Raw genomic sequence first — 20,315 nt, forward strand, 5'->3', positions numbered from 1 at the left:
TGCCAGCCTCTACCTCCCAAAGTGCTGGGATTACAGGCGTGAGCCACCGTGCCTGGCCTGTGCACTTTCTTAATGGTTCTCTCTAAGATTTTTCTCTTTAATTCTGTATTTGGAAGTTTAAAGACTTAAATACCATTATAAAGTAGTCTCCCCTTCCCCTCAAAAAAGTGAACCAATTCAAAGACTCTGGAAGCTAATTGTTTAAATTTCAAGGGGTGGGGAATAATAAGATAATAAGTTCTTCTTTTTACTCTATCCTAGCTGATGGTATTGCTGGCTCCGAGGTAGATAAAGAGGCCCAGACATAAACCAGTGAACATCAGCAGGAGCCTTTTTTTTTCTATGAGGGTCAGTTTATGAAAGCCTATTTTATATGTGTTATCTTCTAATTCTAAATTAAAATAGCATTAGTTTTCCTGAAAAATCACAATAGAGCTTGCTGACTTCAATATAATGATATGTGAGAAAATTGACACCTCTCTTGTAGGTATAATTTAATACAGGGGCATATTAAGAAATTATCACATCAAGCCCTGAGTACTTATTAAGAAATTACCACATCAGGCTCCGGGTACTTACTAAGAAATTACCATATCAAGCCCCGGGTACTTTGGTTCAAGCCCCGGGGAACTTTGGTTTGTGCCTATAGTTACAGCTACTCAGGATGCTGGGGCCGGAGTTTGAGTCCAGCCTGGACAACATAGTCCTCAAAAAAAAAGAAAAATTATCACATCTTAAACTATATCACAAAACCCAGGGATCAAAGAAACTATATGCTATTCATCTTACTAATGTACCACAGTTTATTTCCCAATTGTTGACCATTTGGGTTCTTTTTTTATTTACTTCTATTTATTTTTTAATTCAAAATATTTGATTATGTGTAGCCAGGACTCTTCTATGCACTAGGGATACAGTGATTAAACAAGATTGAAAAGGTTGCCACCCATCTGTAACTTACAGTCTAGTGGGAGAGGACAGGCATGAAGCAAAAAGATAGCATATAAATATAAAGGAAGTTAATGGGGATGCGTAGTGGGAATTATGTGATAGTGATGAGGAAACCACTTAGGAAGGAACAGGTAAGCTAGTCTGAAAGATGCAAAAGGCAGCTTAAGGGTAAGGAGTAGGTAGGTAGTTGTCCAGGCAGAGTGAATAACAAATAGAAAGGCACTGAGACAGGAAGGCCTTCTTTTTTGTTGTTGTAACAAATAGAAGAGTGATTGGTGTATAGGATATAGGTGTGGAGAATGGGGGAATAGCAGGAAAAAAATGAAATTGAGAGGGTAAATCAAGCAACAAATCGGGTAAAACCTTACAGTTCATGATAGTATCTAGATTTGTTTCTTAAGTGCTTTATGTTTATTTAGCAAATAGCTATGAGTACCTAAAATGTGTGCTTGGCCATAGCAGCAAACAGAAAGATGGTTTCAACTCCCATGGAGTTTAAAATCTATCAGGGAAGTCAGAGTCTAGAGGCACTTCCATTAATTATCCCACTATTGATAATATTTCTATAAACATTTTAAAATCATTTTAAAGAATTAACAGTTTATTACCATTTCATATCCATTTTAAGATGTGTAATTTTCTGCTTTTAAATATATCTTAGTGAGTCTTGCAAATGATAACATCTTATATTTGCTGTTGATCATTGCAATAGTCATGAGATACTTCTCATCACCTGTGCATCTGTGAACTCGGTTGTAATTCCTAGTGGCATGACTAGGTAGTTGGCAACCTCTTGACATTTTAGTGAACAAACCATTTAAGGAGCATTCAGGCCGGGCGTGGTGGCTCACGCCTGTAATCCCAGCACTTTGGGAGGCCAAGGCAGGCGGATCACGAGGTCAGGAGATCGAGACCATCCTGGCTAACACAGTGAAACCCCGTCTCTACTAAAAATACAAAAAATTAGCTGGGCGTGGTGGTGGGCGCCTGTAGTCCCAGCTACTCGGGAGGCTGAGGCAGGAGAATGGTGTGAACCCGGGAGGCAGAGCTTGCAGTGAGCCGAGATTGCGCCACTGCACTCCAGCCTGGGCGACAGAGCGAGACTCCGTCTCAAAAAAAAAAAAAAAGGAGCATTCAAGGAAGGAATATGAGTCCTGGTTGTTTGAAAACAGGTTGTGATAAAGATACAGTCATAAGTCTTGTAGAATAGGTGTTAGTGGCTTATAAGAAAACACTAGAGGCTATATTAGAGCAACTTTTAAACAAATGCTGGGTCATTTATACTCCTGATGACATATAGAGTGATATTGTATAGAAATATGCATTAACAACTGGATTAAGTGATTCAGAAGAGTTGGATTCTGAATGTGAAGAAATTTTAGAAATAACTACTTAATCTGGTTTATTTTCCTTTTCTCTATGAAAGATATAAATATATAAACAATAGAAGAGCTCTTTCAATAAATATAAAAATTATAAGTGATAAGGCATTGTGACCATTTAGCATTTTTTTCTGAGTAATACAAAAATTAGAGTTAATAACTCAACACTTTATCACTTTTTTCACCTATCTTACCTATCAGCAGGGTTGGGGAGGTTGTAAGGTAGGGCAGGGGAGTTGAAATATCAAAAATAATTTTTTTTTTTTTTTATTTGAGAAGGAGTCTTGCTCTGTCATCCAGTTTGGAGTGCAGTGGCACGATCTCAGCTCACTGCAACCTCTGCCTCCTGGGTTCAAGCAGTTCTCTGGCCTCAGCCTCCAGAGTAGCTAGGATTACAGGCGTGCGCCACCACGCCTGGCTAATTTTTGTATTTTTAGTAGAGACAGGGTTTCACCATGTTGGTCAGGCTGGTCTCGAACTCCTGACCTCGTGATCTGCCTGCCTCGGCCTCCCAAAGAATAATTGACCTTTTAACTACAAAAAAAAAAATTAGCTCCTCTTTCGCAGAAATAAGCTTTTATTCAAGATAGCTTTCTGGGTATTACAGATTTGCTTAATTCTAGATGTAGTTGAAGAACTAACTTATGCTGATTCCTACATTTCAAGCTTTCTTCAGGAGGATGGTGACAGATAGGATTAAGAGGGTGACCAAAAAAATCTATTATATATATGGGATTATTTGCCAAGTGGAGAGTTCATTTTGGAGATTTTATTGGTAGAAAGTTTGGTTTTTAGACATAAAAAAAATCTTAAAAGTACACCTTTTAATAATTTAGAAACACCCACTCTCAGTTTTGATTAATTTGATTAATTTCGATTAATTTATATCAAAACTCAAAGTGGGTATTTCTAATTGTTTTACATTTTACAATTTAAAGATATTGTATTTGTGTAATTCATAGATTTTGTATCTTTTTCATTTTCTCGTGTTATTTATAAACATTTTTCATATCAAGTTGAATGTTCTCTTTTTTATTTATTTTTATTATACTTTAAGTTCTGGGATATATGTGCAGAACATGCAAGTTTGTTACATAGGTATACACGTGCCATGGTGGTTTGCTGCACCCATCAACCCGTCATCCACATTAGGTATTTCTCCTAATGCTATCCCTCCCCTAGCTCCCCACCCTTGAATGTTCTCTTTTTTTGTAAGCTTTTGTGAATCTTGATTTGTAAATTTGACTTGAGAACAATTTTCCACATATTTTGCAATTACTTAGCCATAGATAAACAAGATTTATCCCATAGCATCAAATAGATCTTTTCACTTTACTTACCTGTTAATCTGTTTATTTGTAGCAATTCTCATTTGAAAAATGAGCTTCTACTTAACTGTTTCTACATTTTACATTTCAAAACAGGCTTGAACTCTAAGATGCAGTTTACATTTTTAAAACGAAAAAAAGACACTGCATATATCATCAATCATGTATTTTCCTTCTAGGATAAAATGCAGGTTGACCAAGAAGAAGGAGGGCATCAAAAATGTCATGCTGAACACACCCCAGAAGAGGAAATTGATCATACAGGAGGCAAAACAAAGGTTTGGTTTACTTTTTCTGTAGTTGTGTCTTTTTGAAATTGATATTTTGAATTATTGTATTTTATAATGCTTTTAATGCACTTGATATTTTTGATCTTAGAATTGTGAGAAAGTATAGAAAGCTGATAGCCAGAATAAATATACTGTAATGATTTATTAAGAGTTGTGTTTTTTAAAAATGAACCCTAACAACATCAGCAAAATTACCTTTTTTGGTAGGAAAAAAGATACATTTTTCATTAACTTTTTTTTTCATCTCATGAGAACACACGGACACATAGAGGGGAACAACAAACATTGACGCTTACTGGAGGGTGGAGGGTGGAGGGTGGAAGGGAGGGAGAGGATCCCTCCCTTTAATGGGTACTAGGCTTAATAACCTGGGTGATGAAATAATCTGTACAACAAACCCCTGTGACATGAGTTTACCTATATAACCTGCACATGTGCCCTTGAACTTAAAAGTTAAAAAAAAAAAAAAAGAAATTTTATCAAGAACCCAACAATAAAATTGCCTGAATTCTTTACCTTATTTCCTTAATTCATTATTTCTCATGCTTCACCAATAACTGCATTGTATTTCTAAAGTATGAATACATAAGTTAAAATTTTAACTTTAAGTGAAAAAAATCATTTCAGAAAAATATGAGATGGAACAAGCTATATGAGGAAAACTTACATTAGCTGTACTCTATATCTCAGAATTAACCACTCTAAGTATTTTGTTGCATATCATAAAATATTTTTCCATGTGTAAAAATTAATACTTTCAAAAATAAAATGTTAAAGGATAAATGATTTATTGAGAGTAATTATTTTTCTAAGATAGTGATTGCCAATAAGACAGAAGGGAGAGGCCCTGCCCCAGTCACCCAGATGAATGTGGTTATAACTCTTAAAGCTATCATCTTCAACAGATCTTTCTAACCTGCATAGAATTTAATCTATGCAAGTTAGCCAAATAGATTCATTTCTCAGAGATTATAAAGATTTAGTTTTAAATCTTAGATTCTAAAGTTATTTAAAACCTGGAAACTTTTTTTCTGACATTTTTCAAACTTTTAATTGTTGAACAGCTTTATTGAGATATAGTTTACATATCATTCAAATCATCCAATTAGTTGTACAGTTTTTAGTATATTCAGTTGTGCAACCATCATCACAATTTTAGAACATTTTCATCATCCCAAAGAGAAGCCTTGTATCTATTAGCAGTGACTTCCCATTTCCCTTCAACCCTCTCCCTGCCAGCCACAGGGAATAGGCATTAGATTTGCCTATTGTGAACATTTCATATATGTACAGTTATACAGTATGTACTTATTTGTGACTGGCTTCTTTCACCAAACATGTTTTCAAGGTTCATCCAGGTTGTAGAGTATATCAGTATTCCCTTTTATGGCCGAATAATATGGCATTGTATGAATACATACCACATTTTATCCATCTATCAGTTGATAGACATTTGGGTTATTTTCACTTTTTTACTATTATGAATAATGCTGTTATGAACAATCATGTACACGTTTTGCGGGGGTGTATATTTTCATTTTTCTTGGGCATATACCTAGGAATGGAATTGCTGGGTCATAATTGTTTAACATATTTGTTAACATTGTCATCTTTAACATTTTGAGGAACTTCCCAACTGTTTTCCAGAATGGCTGCAACATTTTACAATCCTGCAAACAATGTATGAGGGGTTGCAGTTTCCCCACATCCTCACTAACACTTATTATTTTACATTTTTTTATTATAGCCACTGTAATGGGTGAGAAGTAGCTACTCGTTTTAGTTTTGCTTTGCATTTCCAACACAATATTTTTAATATAGAAACTAGGATTTAACATACACAGACTACAAAATAACATCAGTCTTAAGGTAGTACTTTAAAATAAATATAACACATCGTAATCGTTTTGATTTTACTTTCTGTTTTACCTCTTAAATCTGTTTTTAAGCTAATTTTAGAAATTTATACTTCTCTTTCGGATTTGCAGTCAGCTGTCTCAGACAAACAAGACCGATTAAATCAGACACTTAAAAAAGGAAAAGTCAAAAGTATTGATCTACCGATCCAGAGTAGCCTATGTAGACAACTGGGCCAAGATCTTCTCAACAGCTACATTGAAAATGAGGTATGTAAATCTGAGTTGATGGTGAAATAGGTGGTAGTTTATTCTGAAATTTTGTAGAAGTCAATGATTATCTCCAAAATTTAGGGCACTAGTTTATAACTCCTAAGGAATTATATTAAGTAGATTACTAAACTGCTTTATTTTTTACAAAATACTGAGCTGTATTAATGCCATATGTACTGTGTAGCTATCATCTTAGTTGTGTGAAAAACATGTATTGCCTCCTCTATAGGGAAAGACTTTTCTGAAGTTGATTCTTCCTTTTATTCTGTCTTTAACAATGACACCCAGCAGACAACATATGGGGAAATATTAGCTGCTCGCCTCTTCTCCTGTGTTGTCCTTAAAGATTATATCTCTGTTCAAAATGTTTTCTGACATCCGTTAAATATTTTTTTAAAATCTTTGTCATTCTTGACATTTTCTTACATGTTCTTTTCTATTTACATGTTTAAGTTACAGTCTCTAGAGGAAACAAGTTTTGTTTCTTTACCAGTATCTGTGTAAGAAGTAATTTATATTTTATAAGTTTACATTTAAGTGGTAGTTCCTAATTTTTACAAGCTCAGCTGGCATTAAAAGGTCAGTCTTCTGACTTTACAATGCTTGCTTTTGTAGTACCTACCTATATCATCTATTCGTTAATTGTTAAAGGCTGCATTTTATGTGAAGCAAGCATTCCTGGAGATCCTGAATAATTTGGAATTTGTGTGTCTTGAGAAAAATTTTCCCAAAGGAATGAATTGTAGGGAAGCACAGTTATGGCAAATTTTGTATATAAAATGAGATTTTCTTAACTTTTGAATGTCTCATTATTTACAATTCACAAATGTGAATGCATTGTAGTTTATAAAGGGATTCTTACGTTTATGTGTGTTTTTATTAAAGTGAAAATTTTGCTCAAGTATTATAATCTTCAGGTTATTTCTTTGCTTTTGTTCATCATAAACTAACATCTATAAATAATTTTTATTTTTACCCTCAAACCTATGAAGTGTAGGTTCTGTTAGAGAACTACGTTTTACAGGTGAGGAAACTGAGACACAAGTAGACTAAATTACCCAGGATCAGAGAATACCCTTTGGATTTGGATCCAGGTGATTGTTCTCCAAAGCTCAGTATCACAACCACTATACCATATCCACCCCTGCAAGGCTTTTATTCATTACCAGTTATGTGTCAAACATGGAACTAAATATTTTACATGAATTCTTTCAACCTTATTAGCAGCCATATGAGTTAGATGGAATTATGCTCTCTGTTTTAGGATAAGAAAACTTATGTTTAGATGATTTTCCTATCTCAAGATAGTAAATAGGGAACCTAGGATTTTAACCTGAGTATGTAGAATGACATAGGCTGTTTTCTTTTGTTTTTTAACAGCTTTATTGAGATAAATTTACATATCATAATTAACCCATTTAAAGTATCCAGTGGTTTTTGGTATACTACATTAATTTTTTTACATGAAATTTGCTATTATAACCATTTTTAAGTGTATAATTCAATGGCTTTAATTACATTCACCATACTGTGCATCCATCACCACTGTCTATTTTCAAAACAATTCTATCACCCCAAACATAAACTCTATAATAACTTATTTTCCTCCCTTCTCCCAGTTCCCTACTTTCTGTCTTTGTGAATTGCCTAGTTATCAATAGATAAGAATCATGTTAAGTGGGATTATACAATGCTTGTCCTTTTGTGTCTGGCTTATTTTACTTGGCATAACGACTTCAAGATTCCTTGTTTCAGCACATATCATAACTTCATTTCTTCTTAAATTGAAATAAAATACTACATTGTGTTTATATACTTTTTTTATTTGTTCATCTATTAGTGCACATTTGGGTTTCTACTTTTTGGCTATTGTGAATAATGCTGCAGTGAACACTGACATACAAGTATCTGTTCAAGTCTCTGCTTTCAATTTTTTTGTGGGTGTTATCTAGGAGTGAAATTGAAATTCTGTGCTTAGCATTTTGAGGGCCAGCCAAAACGTTTTCCATAGTGGCTGCAGCATTTTACATTCCTCTCAGCAGTGTACAAGAGTTTCACTTTCTCCACATCCTCATGAATACCTATTTTTTTTATTGTAATCATCCTAGTGAGTGTGAAGTGGTGTCTCATGGTTTTGATTTCTATTTCCCTATTTCTTACGGCAACTAATCTGAAGCTTTTTGAATAGGGGAAGATGATTATGCAAGATAAGTTAGAGAAAGAAAGAAATGATGCTAAGAATACCGTTGAAGAATATGTATATGATTTTAGAGACAGGCTTGGCACTGTCTATGAAAAATTCATCACTCCAGAAGTAAGTCTAAATTCCGTAATTTTTTTGTGAGGACTATTTAAAGGTTTACTCGAGAATGCTAGTACAAATTACATAAATAAATGTACCAAATGTTGTTATTGTTGCCAATCTTGAGCCCATATGGGGAAGGTTCTTAGTTATTTTTACAAGTTGCAGAAGTATGGTGAAAAACATATTTTTGAATAAGAAGTTAGAAAATTTTGAAATTTAATATTTTATACTTGAAAAACATTCTGTCCTTCCATGATTTTTAATTTTTATTTATTTATTTATTTGAGACAGCATCTAGCTCTGTTGCCCAGGCTAGAGTGCAGTGGCACGATTTCAGCTCACTGCAACCTGTACTTCCCGGGCTCAAGCAGTCCTCTCACCTCACCCTCATAAGTAGATGGGAATACAGGCACATGCCAGCACGCCTGGCTAATTTTTTAATTTGTTGTAGAAATATGATTTTGCCATATTGCCCAGGCTGGTCTCTTAATTCTGGGCTCAAGCGATCCTCCCACCTTGGCCTTTCAAAGTGTTGGGATTACAGGCATAAGGCACTGCACTGGGCCCAATGATGACTTTTATTTCTAAGGAAAGTATTTTTAATTAGTGTCTCTCAAATATATTACTAGGACTTGAGTAAACTGTCTGCAGTATTGGAAGACACAGAAAATTGGCTTTATGAAGACGGAGAGGACCAACCTAAACAAGTTTATGTGGATAAGCTTCAAGAACTAAAGGTACATTTTTTAAAGTCCATGTTAGTATAAATCAGTAACTTTTTCTAAAAATTAGGGTGTAAGAGCACAGTGTATGTTCCATTAATTTTTAATTTTTTAATTGAGAGGAAAATTTGTATATATTTATGGTGTATGACATGTTTTGATTATGCACACATTGTGGAATGACTAAGTCAAACTAACAAATGCATTACCTCACATACATTTCTTTCTTTGGGAGGGAGAACACTTAAAATCTATTCTCTCAAGCAATTTTCAAATATACAGTATATTGTTAAGTATATATGGCAACTGTGGTTACCATGATGTACAATAGATCTCTTTGACTTACTCCTCTTGTCTAATTCAAATGTTGTGTCCTTTGACCAATAGCTCTCCATCATACCATCCCCTGATAACCACCAATTCTACTATCTGCTTCTAAGAGTTTACCTTTTTTAGATTCAACCTTTGAGATCATGCAGTATTTGTCTTTTTGTGCCTAGCTTATTTCACTTAGCATAATGTCCTCCAGGTTCATCTAAATTGTCTCAATTTTTACTTCTTTTTAAGGCTGAATAGTATTTGGTTGTATATGCATGCCACATTTTCTTTATCCATCATTTCATTAATGGACACGTAGATTGATTCTGTATTTTGGCTATTGTGAATAATGCTGCAGTGAACATGGAGTGTAGATATCTCTTTGGCATACTGATTTTATTTTCTTTGGATATATACACAGTAGTGAGATTGCTGGATCTGTATGTTTTTAGTAAGTATGTGAAAAATTACTAAATCAGAAATGTATAAGAGGAAATGTTCTAATTTTAAAAGCATTTTGAGAAGCGAGCAATGCTATATAATTGAAATCAGATATTGTATAGTCATAATGTCGAAATATAAATATTTATAGATGATCAGAGTGTTACTTTTGCACAAGCTATATATTACTGGCATGTCTTTAAGAAGTGATAAGTATATCTTCTTGACAATTAAAGGAGTCACCCTCTTCTCCTGCTCCTCTGACTCTTAACTGTCTGATGTTAGGGGGTAATACCACACTGGCCTGTTGTATTTTCAGTGTAGCTCATTGGGATACCTGACCAGCCAAGGACTTATAGTATCACTGCTCTTGAATTTTAACATCCTTTCACAAATAAGGAGACTTGGCCACAAAATCTCCTTTTTTAGGTCAGTAGTGTTATTTTAGGGAAAGACCTTCCATACTTGCTACCAAATCTGGAAAAAATACCTTAAAAGATTAAAAGTTTATATTGGGCCGGGCGCAGTGGCTCACGCATGTAATCCCAGCACTTTGGGAGGCCGAGGCGGGCAGATCATGAAGTCAGGAGATCGAGACCATCCTGGCTAACATGGTGAAACCCTGTCTCTACTAAAGAAAAAATACAAAAATTAGTCGAGTGTGGTGGCGGGCACCTGTAGTCCCAGCTACTCTGGAGGCTGAGGTAGGAGAATGTCGTGAACCCGGGAGATGGAGCTTGCAGTGAGTCGAGATTGTGCCACTGCACTCCAGCCTGGGTGACAGAGCGAGACTCCATCTCAAAAAAAAAAAAAAAAAGTTTATATTGGAAGGATGAAGGAAATTTTCAGTCATTCCTTCTTAGTATGGATCATAGCAGTTCTTTAATGTGCATATGAATTACCTGGGTGCTTATTGAAATGGAAATTTTGATTCAGTAGATACAAGGTGGGCCCACTTTTAACAAACTTCCAAGTGATGCTGATGCTGCTGGTCCCTGAACCATTCTTTGAGTAGCAAGGGATAGATAGATGCTAAATGATGACATTAACAAGGATTTTTAGAATATGGGAAAAGATAGCCCTTTACAACTCAGGACAGGCATGAGGTGGGGGAAGGTGTGCAAAAGAAGTTACACAACTTAAAAGTAAAAGAAGTTAATACTGTGCAAAAAATTACCTTCATGCCAACAAATTACTTCCAAAGGAAATAATTAGAAAACCTAAGTTTATGATAGCAAAACTAGGCTTTACCATGTCTTCTTGGTGGTTTTTAATCCCTGTCTCCCTAAAAGAAACACAAGCCAGCCAGGTGCAGTAGCTCATACCTGTAATCCCAGTGGCCCAAAGGGGCCAAGGCAAGTGTATCACCTGAGGTCAGGAGTTCCAGACCAGCCTGGCTAACGTGGTGAAATCCCATTACTACTAAAATTACAAAAAATTGGCCTGGCATGGTGGCACGCACCTGTAATCTCAGCTACTCAGGAGGCTGAGGCAGGACAATCGCTTGAACCCAGGAGGCGGAGGTTGCAGTGAGTTGAGATCGCATCATTGCACTCCAGCTTGGGCAACAAGAGCGAAACTCCATCTCGAAGAAAAAAGAAACACAAGCCAAGCAGCTGAGGCCAGTAGAAATAACTGGAAATCCTAGCAGTTCCTATTATGGATTCTTCTGCTTCAAATATATAAGTAGCCATAGAAATGAATGTTACAGAAGTTTTCACAAGTTTTACTTTTTCTGTTTTTAAGATGGCATTTAAAAATTTTAAATGGTGGCTAGGAGCAGTGAATCACACCTGTAATGTTGGCACTTGGAGAGGCCAATGCAGGAGAATCACTTGAAGCCAGGAGTTCAAGACCAACCTTGAGCAACAAAGCAAGACTCTACAAAAAATAAATTAGCCAGGCACAGTGGTATGTGCCTGTAGTTCCAGGTTGGGAGGCTGAGGCAGGACGATCACTTGAGCCCAGGAGTTTGAGGCTGCAGTAAGCTGTCGCCATTGCACTCCAGCCTAGGTGACAGAGCAAGACCCTGTCCCAATGGCAAAAAAAAATGCAGTACTTGCTTCCCTTTCAAAAACATGTAAACTATAAAAAGTATGATGTGAATAGACCAAATGTAGTAATGGTATCCTGGAACAGATGATAACGAACTTTGAATAGAGACTGTAATTCAGTTAATAGTAATGCTCCAGTGGTAGTTTCTTAGTTTTGACAAACGTACCCTAAGATGCTAACATTAGAGAAAAGCATAGAGAAGCGTCTGGTGCTTGCTCTCTGTATAATTTCCTTTTAATTTTTCTGTAAATCTAAAACTGTTCTAAAATAAGCCGATTTTTATTTAAATATATAAAGAATTCAAAAGAAAATATTTTATCCTTCTAATGTGCTCCCCTTCGCAAAACTACAGAGTCTGTTTTAACATTTAGAAACTCCTTAATCCAAGGCATGTAGGGGAAAAACCTACATATACTACAGTACACATTTTACTGATCAAATATGTAAATTTTAGTTGATAATAATTATCAGTCCCAGTAATTATGTTGTACATAGAGGGTTATATTATGATTTTGAGTATTTGATACCAAGTTTCAAATCTACAAATTCTGCATGCAGTATAGTTTTTACGGTTGTCTTATTTTAATAGTTCTATAAAGTTTTAACACCCAGCTTTTAAGGAATTAAAGTTTTGATTGAGACATCGGATTTGAGAAGCTAAGAAGTAATCTTAATGAGTGAGAAAAAGATAAGGTGTGAGGAAGGCATCCTTGTGTAGGATTGAAGAAGCAGCTACTGTAACTTGCTTCCATACAGAAAAATAAGGGATATATTTTTATCTGCCCATCTTTTCTTCCTATTTATCATCCTATAAGGGCCCTATAAAAGTTTTCTGTTAAAACTCAAATAATAACAATTTTTCTTCTTTAAAAATTTCTTACGTTAACAGAAATATGGCCAGCCTATTCAAATGAAGTACATGGAGCATGAAGAGAGACCAAAAGCCTTAAATGACTTGGGAAAAAAGATCCAACTTGTCATGAAAGTGATAGAAGCTTATAGAAACAAGGTACTGAATTCATAAAGCCAATTGGTGACGATGGCATGTGCATGGTACATAGAATGGGGCACATCTAAAAGTTCTCAGCTACAAAGCTATAGCAGTTGTAGCTATCAAATCCCAGAGACTTTGTGTACCAAACTTAAAACTTTTTTTTTTATTGGAGAATTTCACTTAAGGATTCTGATACATTTGAAATACAGTAAAGGTATGTAGCTTTCATCTTTTAGAATTTCCTGAAACTACATTATAAAATAACCCAGTGACCAAATCCATTGTTTTCTTCTTAGAGATTTCATTTTTATGTTTTTCATGTAGTGAAAAAGAGGACCTCTTTGATTTTTTTTTAATTATGGGCCTCTTTGACACTGGACTCTGCTAGCCTTTATTTTGTTTCTTGGCTCATTTTTCTTTTAGTTGCTTTTTGTCCTCCAGTCCATTAGTCATCCATAATCTCCTGTACGCTTTATTCTTTTATGTACATATTCAAATCTATATAACCGTAATCTTTCCACTGTCTTTAAGCCTCTAATACATAGCTACACAGATGATACTTCCATTTAGATATAACCGTAAAATTTGAGAAAATTAAGCTTATTGTTTTGTTTCCTCTAAATCAGTAGTTATCAGACTTTTTTTAAGACAAACAATATTTTAGGCTTTGTAGTTTTTACTGTGTCTATACAGCTATTCTTATCTGCCACTGTAGCACAAAAGTACCATAGACAATATGCAAACTAATGGACATGGCTGTGTTCCCAAAAACTTTATTTAAAAAATCATAAGCAGTGGCTGGATTTAGCCGATGGGACAAGTTTTTTAATCCATACTCTAAGTAAATATTCTCTGTAATCCCTAGTTTTTGTCATTGATGTTAAACATGTATTAGTAGGAAGAAGAGACCAGCACCAGAAATATTCAAGCATGTCAAAATAGCTTACATTTATTGCGCACGTCATGAATTTTAAGTACTTTATGTGGATTATCTCACCAGGATATATCCTATACAAAGTTAATGCTATTATCTTTATTTTACAACTAAGAAAACAGAAATATTTAAGCAACTTATTGAGGTTTACCCAAGTAGTTAATGATGGGATCAACATTCAAACCTAACCAGTCTGACATCAATATACAAATTCTCAGCAACTATACTGCTTTCCACTACACAAAATGGAAAAGAGTTACTTATTTTAGAAATAAGAGGTTTTTTAGTTTTGTGCAATAAAAACTGCAGTCCAGCAAACCTAAAGGAAAAATTCAGATATTGATTGTAAATATGCCTGCTAATATCAGTGTTCAAATTGTTCTTATAGGCACAGATAGAACGTAAGGATAATGAAAAAGTAAGAAGGAAGAAACAACCCAATGAAAACACCAAGAATATTTTAAATCTGGTATAATTACTAGTGTCACAGTGCTCCCCAGGCTTTAGCTATCTTCTTCAATATGCAGATTTAAGATATTATCCCACACAAGGCAATTCACTTTTGCTCGAATATTTGAGTTTTTATTATGTGCTAGGCTATTTTCTAGATGACTGAACTATATTGTCAAACAAAACACTGAACTTGTATTTAATATGCTTCAGTAGTGAAAGGTGGACAATAAATTACTGTAAGTTATGTCAGATAGTAATAAAAAGCTGCAGAAAAAGTAAAGGACTGCCAGGGTTGGAAGAGGTTTGTCAGAAGGGTATACTAATGAGGTGATATACATGTTAGAGAAATGAAGAAGTGAAAACTCAAAGATGTGTGATAACTGGAAGAGAAATGCTCTAGACAAATAGCAGTTGCAAAACACCAAGGGGAGAACATGTTAGAGGAACAGCAAGGTCAGTGTGGTTGAAAATAGGGGTAAGTGTAGCAGTTGCCAGATCATAAATGGGTCTAGTTGGCCCTTGTAAAAGTTTAGGTTTTACTCTGAGATAGGAAGCTGTTGGAGGTTTTTGAGCACAGGAGTAATAACATTTGGCTTTTTTTTTAAGGATCTGGAGGCAGACAGACAGAATAAGACATTATTAGAATAATACAGTTAAGAAATGATGGAGGCTTGAACCCAGATGGTAGGGTTGGGGAGCCAAGAAGTGGCTAGATTTTTGCATTTATTTTGAAGGTAGACGCTTTTAAGATTTCCTGATAGATTTGATGTAAATCTATCACAAAGAAGTTGAAAATTACTCCAAGGATTTTGACCTGAAATAATGAAGTTTCCATTTGTTGAGATGAGGAAAACTGGGAAGAGTAGGTGGGGACATAATCAGGTGTTTGAAACATAAGCATTTCAAACTTTACAAATAGAAAGTCAAAGTTGGATATAGAGTTGAGAGTTAAGGGAAGAGGTTCAGGCTAGAGATTTTTTTTTTTAAAGCATGTGAGTAGAGAGATGAATGAGGATGAACTGGCAAAAGAAACTTAAAAAGTGATCCATGACATAGGAAGAAATTCAAGAAAATGTGGAGACCTAGAAACTGAATCAGATGATTGATGCCTAATTTGTAATAAAAGCAGAAAGAGGATTTGGGTATCCAAGGAAGTTTTATGGGTTTTTTGTTTGTTTGGGGTTTTTTTTCTTCATATATATAGCTTTATGATTTTAAAAATGGCATCACCATCCTCCCACTTCTTTGACTTTGGAGTGTTCTTACATTCTCTTTCCCTTTATCTTCTGTGTCCAAACTGTAATCCATCAGGAGATTCTCTTTCTATATGTTCATTGCCATTTCTTTCGATTCTGTCACTACTAATCTAAACCATGACTACTTGGTTGTCTATTACGTGTGACAGCTGCAGTTTCTCTTTTTCAGAAAGAATTTTGTCATTTTTCTAATCAAGAATTTAATATGCTTTTCTATTATATATTCATAATTTTGTGTCTAGTTTGCTATATGCCTTATTCACCTTATTTCTCCTTTACAAATTCCATTTTGTTGCAACTTCTTTCTTGGCTAAGTGCTTTCTCCATGAGTATTCCTTAGTAGTCATTCTTTCCCAAACCTGATTTCTTCAGAGAGGCTTTCCTTTTTAAACGCACACTGATTTTATCTTTTATCCCATTCTCTTCAGTTCTGTGTTATTTCTATGGGGTTTCTTCAGATGAGTACATTTGAGGTATACAGTCAATAAGAGTCCAAATTTTTAAAGTAGAAATTACTAATAAACTGGTAGCTGAAAAATCGTTACATGCAGTCAAGTTTTTTTTTTAAATAGGATGAAAGATATGATCATCTGGATCCTGCTGAAATGGAAAAGGTTGAAAAATGTATCAGTGATGCCATGAGTTGGCTGAATAGTAAGATGAATGCACAGAACAAACTAAGTCTCACTCAAGATCCTGTGGTAAAAGTTTCAGAAATAGTAGCAAAGTCAAAGGTAAGAAGTTTATGAAATTGCCTTTTTAATGGTTTCAAGGATTAAAATTTTTAATGAGTCATACTTTGGCAAATAATCAACTTGCAGAAGAACTTAGAAGAACAGAAATTTAAGACTAATTTTTTATTTAGTTAAAAAAATGTAAGATTTTAGGTATGGGGTATTCCTTGATTTAATTTGTCATATACCAGGCTGGTTTTTAAACTTCAAGAGTAATACAGAATGAAATAAAAGCAATGTGACAACTTCTGATTAAGTATTTCAGACTTATAGGTTGGATGAGACCTCTAAGTCTTCATTACAAAATTTTTCAGTATAAGTCTGTCTTTGACCTAGTTTGAAGTGTATAAACTTCCCTGGTAAAATCTTATTCCAAGATAAACTTTGCAATTTAAAATGCACTGCTAATGAAAATGTTGGCCAGGCGTGGTGGCTCATGTCTGTAATCCCAGCACTTTGTGGAGGTTGAGACAGGTGGACTGCTTGAACCCAGCATAAACAACATGGCGAAACCCCATCTCTACAAAAAATACAAAAAGTAGCTGGGCGTGGTAGCGCATATCTCTAGTCCCAGCTACTCAGGAGGCTGAGGCAGGAGGCTCCCTTGAGCCCAGGAATTTGAGGCAGCAGTCAGCTACAGTTGTGCCACTGCACTCCAGCTGGGCGACAGAACAAGACCTTGTCTATTAAAAAAAAAAAAAGGAAGCAATCTAAATACCTATCAATAGGGAACTAGATCAATAAATTGATGCATCCATACAACACTATGCAGCCATTAAATATAGCATTTTACATATAGAGATATCTGTTTAGATATAAAGATGTATACAGTGTATTGCTAAATTACAGAACCTAAATAAAATGTATTCATTTGTACAAATATGTGTGCTCATAGATTTGTTTATATGTATGTGTATGCCTGAACATAAATCTAGAAGGATATCCACCAAAAGGTTAATATTGTTAATTTGTAGGAGATGGAATTTCAGGGGATTTTTCAAATAACAGTATGTTTTGGGATATGTGATTTTTTCTTTTTTTAACAAAAGCTGGTATTTTTAATAATGAAGTAAGTAATAACAATATTTTTATTCTAACAAAGTTTTGTCAATAAGCTATAATATATATTTTACTCCTAATGAGATGAGATGTGGAGTGTGACAAGAGCAGTTTGCAACTAAAACATTCCCCCTGGGATGTTAATCCCTATATTTCCGTCCCTACCTCAATCTTTGTGACATTGATCTTCAAAGGTTTTTAAATTTGAGTAGTGTTTGTATAGTGGTCTTCTATTTGTAAAAAGCAAGGAAATTGAAGAACATTGTTTCGTTTAAATTATTAAGTTCCAATTTACTTTCATGGCACTTTTTCCTTCAGAAGAGGCTACTCAGCTATTTTCAAAAAAAAAATGTTGTTTGTGTATGTATTTGTATGATTCCATTTATTAGAATTGTTTTCATATAAATGTTGAAAATTTTCAATTTATGAAATAGGTGTTATTTGATGTAATTCTCATAGCAAAGCATTACACATAATTTAAAGGAAGAATTAAAAATTATTCCTGCCAAAGTAAACTATATTCGAATTATTATAAAGAAACAAGTTTTAGAAAGGTTAAGTACAATAAATAATTGTTTAAGATTCAGTAATTTTTGACTGCCACAGACATATACTAACAAGGTAAATCTCTCATGAGGCATTTGAAGAAAACAGTTGGCTATCTAGCTGAGCAAATTCAGAAAGGTGGAATTATGTGAAAATTTAGAAAGTTAATGTGGAATTTAGAAAGTTAATGGTAACTTGTTCTGTAATCGTTTTAATATATCAATTTCTTTATGTCTTTAGGAACTGGATAATTTCTGTAACCCCATCATTTACAAGCCCAAACCAAAAGTAGAAGTTCCTGAAGACAAAGCAAAAGCTAACAGTGAACACAATGGCCCAATGGATGGACAGAGTGGAACTGAAACTAAATCAGATGCAACAAAAGACAGTTCACAGCATACTAAATCCTCTGGAGAGATGGAAGTGGACTAAGTCTTAATTTTACCTTCACATAATTCAAACAGTGCAAGTAACCACGAGGTCCATCTTTTACATCTGGTACACACAACAGATGCTCAGTTGTTCTTAACCACTTTTGTCATTTGTTTTTTGGAGTAGTTTTGAAAAGTGTTTTATATTGAGTGCACTTCTGTTCATTTCCATTGCCACTTATGTGAAGCTTTAGCCGAATTAGCTTTACAAGACAATTTAAGCTTTCCGGATAATTTTATATCAAACATACAGGATTGATACATAGTTGGCAACAGTCTACCTTATTTAAAGCTTCTACTGGGATAAACCTCAATTCCTTTATTCAGGAAAGGATACTTTATTGCACTATTGTTGCAGAAGCATAGATTTAATTGCATCTTTATTTTGAAAAACAACTGAAAATTGATGGGGTTTAAAGCTACGGAGGCACTGACCTTTTTCTAGTTATTGTATTGTTACAATTTAAATATTAAAACAAATAAGAGCTTTCTCAACAAATTAGTCCATCTCATTGATGTACCACAGAACTCCGAAGCTTTGCTGTCATCACATAAATGAACTAAATCACATGTGAAAGGGAACACACCCAATTTTATGTTAAGGTGAAACCAGCAGTTTGCTTCTTTTATTAGTAATGTGGATTCATGTTTTCTCAGAGTAACTCGTTGTCTTTTTCGCTTGAAATTTTTGATCTTGTCCTGAAGACTAGCTGCTGCTAAAACAATGCTAGCCTAAAGATATAGGAGTCTCTGACAAAATGACTTTCATGTTAAGGGGAAATGCTGTTTATCTACTCAGACATGCATCTGTGATGTTCATAGCCTTGTTTCAGTTATAATAGTTGTCTTGTTTTTTTCTTAATTGATTTTCTTAATAATACCTTAACACAGGGTAGGGAGAAGTGGCACAGTGTATTGCATTTATACATTTATCATTGATTTACCTAATGTTACCTTGTAGATTAAACACTATTAAGTGGTAATACTTGAAAAGGAGCACTTATACCATAAGTCTTAGGAAATAATGTTTGTAATAAACTTAACTATGTTACATATCAACAGGCAAAAATACAGAATGCTACATAGTGTTGTGTGATTAAATTATAGTTCCTGCTGTTAACATCGCCTTTTGAAACCTTGGCTCCAGTTTTGGTGCTTCTTATACAAATTAAATGGGAAAAAGGACTGTAAACAAGATGTATTTTAAGGACTTTATCTGTGCTTCATCACCCAACTTGTTCACATTGTTAATTTCTGTCCAGAGACCTGAAACTGTTTAAGTATGGGAACAGATTGAAATGGTGTTTCAACCTACAAGAGACAGAAGGATAGACAAGTGTATGAGCCCTTATGTCCTTAATGCCAATCAACTAGATTGACCTAGGTTAAAATTTCAAAAGGCTCATTTTCTCCCAAAGCTAAATCTTTATATTAGGAACAATTAAATATTGACTTAAGTTGTAAAAATTGAGAGTATAATATCTTTAGGGATAGTCATTATTTCTCACAACTAGTTCTCTACGAGAGATTTTGTTTCTACAATGTAGTCGGCACTTAATGGAGAGTATGGAGTAGTGCATTTTGCAGGGATTTTTATTCCATCTTTTGAGGGGAAGAATCTCTTCTTTGCATTAAAAAATCATATAAACTTAATATATTTTTTAAACTCTCCTAGTCTTTAAACTTTCTCTTAATTCTCTTAAAATGAAATAGGTATATCCAATAGGTGATGAAATACATTTTTAAAAAACATAGATGCTTTTTATTTGTATGTTGAATATACAGATTCATTTCAAGAAAAGCATGAAGATAATGAAAGCAAATATATAACAATACAAATAGGGACTTTAGAGCTTTTATTTGAGTTAAAACATCCACTCACTTGGTTAGGAGCTATGCCTCAGAAACTTCCTGGGAGTAAATATGGGAACAACTTTTCTATTAATACATCTAAATATTCTAGTATATCCTGCCATTTTCCATTCCT

General features: G+C 34.4%; 1 protein-coding gene across 2 annotated transcripts in view; it reads left to right on the forward strand.

Moving 5' to 3' along the window:
* HSPA4L (heat shock protein family A (Hsp70) member 4 like) overlaps window positions 1-18,827 on the forward strand; it is a 50,309-nt gene extending 31,482 nt beyond the window's left edge. For both annotated transcript variants that reach the window (XM_032146991.2, XM_058436739.1), the window contains 7 exons: window positions 3,841-3,939; window positions 5,940-6,077; window positions 8,269-8,394; window positions 9,015-9,122; window positions 12,811-12,930; window positions 16,131-16,292; window positions 18,138-18,827. In XM_032146991.2, coding sequence (XP_032002882.1) covers window positions 3,841-3,939; window positions 5,940-6,077; window positions 8,269-8,394; window positions 9,015-9,122; window positions 12,811-12,930; window positions 16,131-16,292; window positions 18,138-18,329 — 945 coding nt within the window. In that variant the 3' untranslated portion in view covers window positions 18,330-18,827. The remainder of the gene's footprint in view (window positions 1-3,840; window positions 3,940-5,939; window positions 6,078-8,268; window positions 8,395-9,014; window positions 9,123-12,810; window positions 12,931-16,130; window positions 16,293-18,137) is intronic.
* Window positions 18,828-20,315: the final 1,488 nt, after the last annotated feature.

Source organism: Hylobates moloch, unplaced genomic scaffold, assembly GCF_009828535.3.
Source record: "Hylobates moloch isolate HMO894 unplaced genomic scaffold, HMol_V3 SCAFFOLD_3, whole genome shotgun sequence".
NCBI lineage: Eukaryota > Metazoa > Chordata > Mammalia > Primates > Hylobatidae > Hylobates > Hylobates moloch.